The 6,706-nt window shown below is 37.1% G+C and overlaps 1 protein-coding gene across 1 annotated transcript; it reads right to left on the bottom strand.

Moving 5' to 3' along the window:
• Positions 1-436: 436 nt before the first annotated feature.
• On the bottom strand, positions 437-829 carry LOC120260152 (protein NEGATIVE REGULATOR OF RESISTANCE-like). The gene has a single exon (XM_039267592.1). The coding sequence runs from the start codon at positions 827-829 to the stop codon at positions 437-439; it is 393 nt and encodes a 130-aa protein (XP_039123526.1).
• Positions 830-6,706: the final 5,877 nt, after the last annotated feature.

The raw sequence follows: 6,706 nt of genomic DNA, 5'->3' as shown, positions 1-6,706 counted from the left end.
TATTTATTGTGTCACAAATCTAATAAGAGAAGGAAATTAAACAATTCCATCGTTTCCAAGGGTTTAAACGTAAAAACAAACAAATAAAAAACAATGACCCTACCTTCAAAAATAATCAATGACTCAAAGAAAGTCACGGGCCATTGCGTAAATAAATTAATAATCAACCGGTCAATGTCTTGGTCACACCGAATGCTTGCCAAACGTCACACATCGGTGATGCCGCTGCCACATTGCACCAAATTTCTTACGTCATACTCCATACGAAATATTTTTTTTCCTTTTAAATTGTCATTTTCCGATGTACTTATCCATTTTAGGTTGCTTTAATAATACAACATCTTGAAAGAACAATATCAGTAAACTAAAATTAATTTTCATTGTTAAAAAAACAAAAACACATTTCTTAGCAGTTTCATTACATCAAATGGTCAAGTTAGGCATGATACCGCGGTACAGACACCGCAACAGTGCGGTTACCGGCGGAATTGGAGGTCATAACACTAGGGCCAGGCTCAGGTTCAGCGTTCAAATCAAAGGACTCAAGGATCGGGTTCTTCGCCGCCGTCCTCAGCCTCTTCCTTCCGTTATCACTGACGGAGGTTGTCGTCTGGAAATCTTCCCACTTGAACGTCGGTTTCCATCTCCACTCGCTGACGTCACCGTTTCGTCTCACGTGATTTGCGCGTGACTCGGCGAGGCGCTTCTTGGCGTCGCGCACACGGCTGAGGATTTCGAAAAACTCGTCAACCTCGTCCTTGGTCACTTCACGCGTTTCCCCTCCGACTACTCCGGCGTTGCTCCGTCGTTCCTCCTTTGTCGTTTCCATCACGGTCATGAGATACGTTTGCTTTACGAGGGGCTGGTGCAGTGGTGTGTATATATATATATAGAGATCGAGAAGGAGGTGAATATGGTGGGTGACGTCATGAAGATATTAGTGAATGATGTCATCGTTTGTGTGACACGCGCGAACTGTTGTAAGGAACGACTTGCAGTCTTCCTTTGGGGTTTTTTTTAAGTATTATAATAATATTCTTCAAAACACGTGGTTGGCACGTGTGCATTATTATGTAGAGAAATAGTTCAATTATTTAATTTTTTTTTAATAAATAAAAAATTACGCATTCACCGAATTGGAAAGAGAGAGAAAGAGAGAGGAATCAACCTTTAACTGCCTTTAATTTTTTAATAAATAAAAAATTACGCAACCTCACGGAAGCTCCTGTTGAATATTTGTCCACCAATTCCTTTAGATTTCTTTTTCAAAGTTGTACCCGGTACATATTAATTTATAGCAGAGCAGGTAAAGTTTACCCCATTTGAAGAAGTAAGATTCGTCTTACCACCGCTTGTTTAGTGCACCGGTGGGCTTGGGATCAAAACTTCATGCTTGATTGTTTATTATATTAGTATTGTTTTATTTAATATTTACGGCATGTATTTATTACTTTGTATCAATTAGATGGAATACACCCAAAATTAGCCCAAATGACAGCTACTTGGTTTGATTCTCAACTTAAATTAAGACTTGATTTGATTCTCAACTAAATACCAGCTTATTAATTCAGACAACAAAAACGCGGAACCTCATCTATATGGGTAGTCTAATAATGTGAGGTATTGCACAGGTAAATGCATCATATCAATGGCAATATATAATACCTAACTCCCAGCATGACTTGATGCAAACTTTAATTTTAGGATTCTGAATGTAGAAGTGATCTTCAGTATAACAAACGAAGGTTAGTTTTTTTCATTATCCAACAATTAACGACAACTACAAGGTGGAAGAATAAAAAAAACATCTATATATCATTTTTAACATGCTATAGACTGATTTAAATTGGTTATAAAAAATAATTTTTTAATCAAACGTCAGATGAACTTATTTGGGACTGAGTCAACTTTTGTTATCACCCGACGTTGAAGACCAAAATTTTGTTAAATAATAATTGATAAGCGAGATAATATACCGAGTTATATAAAAGGGGAGGAAACAGGTGAACAAAATGATGCATGGAGTTTTGTAATAAATTCATGATCAAGAGTGTGTTAAAGCAATCTATGACTATCAATCAATTAAGCATTTAATATATTGAGAAAACTATCCTCAAATCAACAGAACATGAAATAAATCTCCAAATAAGCACCAAATGAATGTACTAAGCTCATATAGCTATAGATATGATGCATGGAGTTTTGTAATAAATTCATGATCAAGAGTGTGTTAAAGCAATCTATGACTATCAATCAATTAAGCATTTAATATATTGAGAAAACTATCCTCAAATCAACAGAACATGAAATAAATCTCCAAATAAGCACCAAATGAATGTACTAAGCTCATATAGCTATAGATATGATGCATGGAGTTTTGTAATAAATTCATGATCAAGAGTGTGTTAAAGCAATCTATGACTATCAATCAATTAAGCATTTAATATATTGAGAAAACTATCCTCAAATCAACAGAACATGAAATAAATCTCCAAATAAGCACCAAATGAATGTACTAAGCTCATATAGCTATAGATATGATGAAAATAAGTTGAGAACAGTAAAAATAAGTGCAAATCACTTCCCTCCCAACAAAGCACCGGAGAAGCTCGCTGCAGAATCAACGTCAGACACACATACTCTTCTGTTTTTCCTCCTCTCCCTATTTTCTTCACTTTTTTTTCTCTTTTTATCCTTTTTGTTTTGGGATACGCTCACGTAATCAAATTTTCATGAGTTCTAATTAACATATCTTTCTGTCCCGGGATTCTCTCTTGTGATCAAATTTTTAAAGTGGATAAACCACATTCATTAAACTAAAAAGGAACCAGGACAAAAGGGGCAAAGATGGAGCCGAGGCTCTACAAAAGAACCACAAGGAGTGGTGAACAAGGACTAAAACAAGAGAGAACAACAAGGAAGAAAAACACGAGAACAACCCCTACAGGAAAAGGATCTCAGAGGGGTACATCATCCAGAGACTAAATCTCACCTGAACTAGGGGGGCGCTCCAAAGGTGCCTCCTGCTCCGCATTGCTGGCAGACAAAAACTCAAGGCTACGCTTGACCTTTGCTAGTGGCTCCTCAATCTTTACCCTCTTAGCTTCTGGAGCTGCAGAAAACCACAAAAGAACCATACGCTCAATTTTAAGAATCAGAGTAACAGTCGAAAGACAATTAGCAGTGAAAATGCGTGCATTTCTTTCTAGCCAAATGTTCCAATTGATAGCACTCACAAGCAAATCCCAGAAAGGGAGCAAGGATTTAGGAACGGCGCGTCGCCAATCTCCCCATAAGTCAATAAGAGACCTAGGAGTGTGGCGGGCACCTAATAAATGAGCGAAGAAGGTCCAAATATGAGTAGCCAAAGGGCAGTGGAGCAAGAGGTGTTCAGCAGTCTCAACATCCGCATGGCACATAACACAAGTAGTCGTAGGCAAAACATTGCAACCACGCAAGGCAAGGTTGTCCAGTGTCAAGATTTTATTGTCCAACGCAAGCCAGTTGAAGAGATTAACTTTTTTGGGGCAATCTCCTTTAAGGATGACTTTGGTCTTATCACAGCGGAGACCTCCATCGTTCAGAAGTTATAAAAAAAGTTTTTGATCGAGAACTTTCCATTTTGAAGATAGCTTCAGCGCCTTTCATCAATCCCGAAGAGGGTTGAGAATGGAGAGTGTTGAGAACGGTACTCACCGTAGACAAGTAATAAAGCAGTGGGATCGGGGACCCCTGCTCGAAAAAAATCTACAATAGTTTCTTCCTTAGATTGAGCTAAAAGGAAGAGGTGAGGACAAATGTCAGCAAGAGCACATCCCTCCACCTAGTTGTCAAGCCAAAACAGAGTGGAGGACCCGTTTTTGACGATAGAGATAGAATTTTTTTTAAACGCCGGTAGTGAGTGCAAGATACCATTCCAGAAGAAGGATTTTTGTCTACATTGCTTGTGGTATAAGTTCCAAGAGGGGACTCTTTTAAAGTAATTTTCACGAATGATATTCTCCCCACACCAGTGCCTACCGGAGCTAATTTTCCACCACCATTTTCCCAGGAGGGCATTGTTAAAAGTTTGAAGATTCAAAATCCCCCAACCACCTTGCTCAGGTGACCTGCATAGTCTAGCCCAGCTAACCAGTCTGATTTTGAAATGTTGGGTGTCTGGTCCCGACCACAGAAAATCTCTTCTAATCTTGTCGATACGCTTGATCACCCAAACTGGAAGTTTAAAAATTGACATCCAGTAAGTAGAGATAGCAGTTAGAACAGAGTTCACCAGAGTTAGACGACCACCCAAGGAGAGTAATCTAGATTTCCAAGAAGCAAGTCTTGAACGGATTTTGCTTAAAAGTATGTCCCAATCTTGTCTACGTGGACGTCTCCCTGAAATAGGTATCCCAAGATAAGTAATTGGAAGGGAGCCAGAGTTGCAGTGAATTGTTCTTGTAAGAGCAGTATGGGGTTCGAGGTTTCTTTGGGTGGTAATTAAGCAAGTTTTCTCCGAGTTAACTTTAAGACCCAATCTTGTGATCATATCTAACACGTTTACTAATGTATGTTTTTTTTACTGTGCATAAAAAAAAAATATGTAATTTTACAATCATCGGTGGTTGAACATCTATCTGAAATAGCACCTGAGAAGAAAGAAAAATGAACTCTTTAACTAGATCCAAGGTTGCGCGTCATGTCAATCGGATAGGTCAGTAAGGTTCTCAAATCTGAGCTGTTTCACAAATAAAACTGGTTACTTAATATTAATTATGTTGCAAAATATTATTTATTAAAAACTTAATAAAAATCAACTAACAATAATGAAATACAAAGTATATAATGGGGTAAATTTTTCTAGTGAGTACTTAAGTTTGGCCATATATCAGTTTGAGCACTAACTTTCAATTTGTATTAAAATGAGCACCAAGTTTTAATTTCATTTCTCTAGCTGGGTAATTAGGGATTTTCGGTGGATTTTTGGTGATGTGGATGCCTGAAAACTTGCGTGGATGCCCTGAGTTCACGTCACCGACTCACCAACTCAGCCACTTAACTAATGTAGTCTTTTTTTGTTCATGTAGGACGTACACATCAGCTTCTCTTCCATCATTCTTTTTCTTTTCCCCTCTCTCTAGAATACTGTAGCCCTGGTGATGTGGACCCAGAGCATCCACAAAAGCTTTCTGATGTCCACGTCACCAAAACTCCACCGGAAATCCCCAATTACACTGCCGAAAAAATGAAATTAAACTTTGATATTCATTTTGATACAAATTGAAAGTTAATACTTAAACTGATATAAGGCCAAACTTAAATACTCATTAGAAAAATTTACCCTATATAATGTGTTGATGTGAAAGGTGGGGATGAGCATGGGACGCCATAGAGACGTGGATGTGAGGTGCCTCAACTTTGGTGTCCCACTGATTGACATCCATTCATGAATTCAAATTTGAAGTTAGATCCATTAAGCTTGTTTGAACTCGACAAACTATAATCTATGTTTGAGAGGCCCATGGTTTTTCTAGATTTATTCTTTTTTTATCTCCTTTTTATATAAATCTGATCGGAATTGAACTGACCCAATTTGTCTTTTAAAATTAAAGCCAAAGTAGGACTTGTCATGACAATTTGAATAGTGAGTCCCACCACACCCACTCATGTACATTGGATTCTACATTATCAATGAAATCATGAAAAAAAAGAACATCATGCATTTATGCATGAAAAACTTGAATTTCATTATGCTATACTAAATGATTACCTTTATCAAATGGCATCCCATGGGGACATGGATAAATAAATAAATAAATAAATAACTAAAAATGGAGCCGTTATTCATGTGGATATGGATATATTTCATTCTTTGTTATTTTGTTTAGCTCTAACCGGACTTGGTTGCATGCGCATGCTGGAGTGGAGATCATCAATCAAACAATTGCGCATGCTTTTGTAGCCATAGACAGGGACCAATTGGGTTAGATCTATAAAAGTGAGATGGTTGGACCAAGAGATTGAGACTTATCAACCAGACTACAACAACCACGTGCTTTCACTTAATATTCATATATATTTATATATATATATTAACATAGTTGGCGTCTTGGTGTGGTTACACTTGCACATTACACACCCGTCGAATAAATGAGACATAATATCAAAGATGGCATTTTATGAACTAACATGGGGATAAGAAATTAAATTAAAAAAAAAAAAATTGGAGGATAAATGGAATGGGATACAGAGGATTGGGTCTGGTTCACAAGAGACATTCCCCATGATACACTTGTAAAAGAAAAGGGCATTTCTAATCCCGAATCCCAACCAAAGTATATTTTATTATTATCTAATAAATATCATGATGACGATGATGATCACAAGAGAACAAGCACGGCTGTGATTGAAAGAGGTGAGCAATGCTGACACGTAGCACTGGTTCACGTGAAGATGTTAGACTTTTGGAACTATAAGCTCTTCCGTGGATTTCCTCACACGTGTCCTCCAACACATTGATATTTTCACTAATACCCAAAAAAGGACAGTATCAAAGCCATGATTCAAGGCTAAAAAAAAGATAAAAACAATCAAACCAAAATCATCCCAAACCGAACTTATATACACCCAAATAAGATGACAAATTTTTAATTTTTATTTATAAGTTTATAATTCTTTTTTTATTTATTTATTTTATATGAAGGGAAAACAGAACATTGAAGAG

This window comes from Dioscorea cayenensis, chromosome 5 (assembly GCF_009730915.1).
Source record: "Dioscorea cayenensis subsp. rotundata cultivar TDr96_F1 chromosome 5, TDr96_F1_v2_PseudoChromosome.rev07_lg8_w22 25.fasta, whole genome shotgun sequence".
In the NCBI taxonomy this organism is placed as follows: Eukaryota; Viridiplantae; Streptophyta; class Magnoliopsida; order Dioscoreales; family Dioscoreaceae; genus Dioscorea; species Dioscorea cayenensis.
The sequence above is the reverse complement of the archived record's forward strand: the minus strand, read 5'-3'. Positions and strand labels throughout refer to the sequence as shown.

Excerpts from the sequence above, each read along its gene's own strand:
- LOC120260152 (XM_039267592.1), bottom strand. The coding sequence starts at position 829 with ATGGAAACGACAAAGGAGGAACGACGGAGCAACGCCGGAGTAGTCGGA.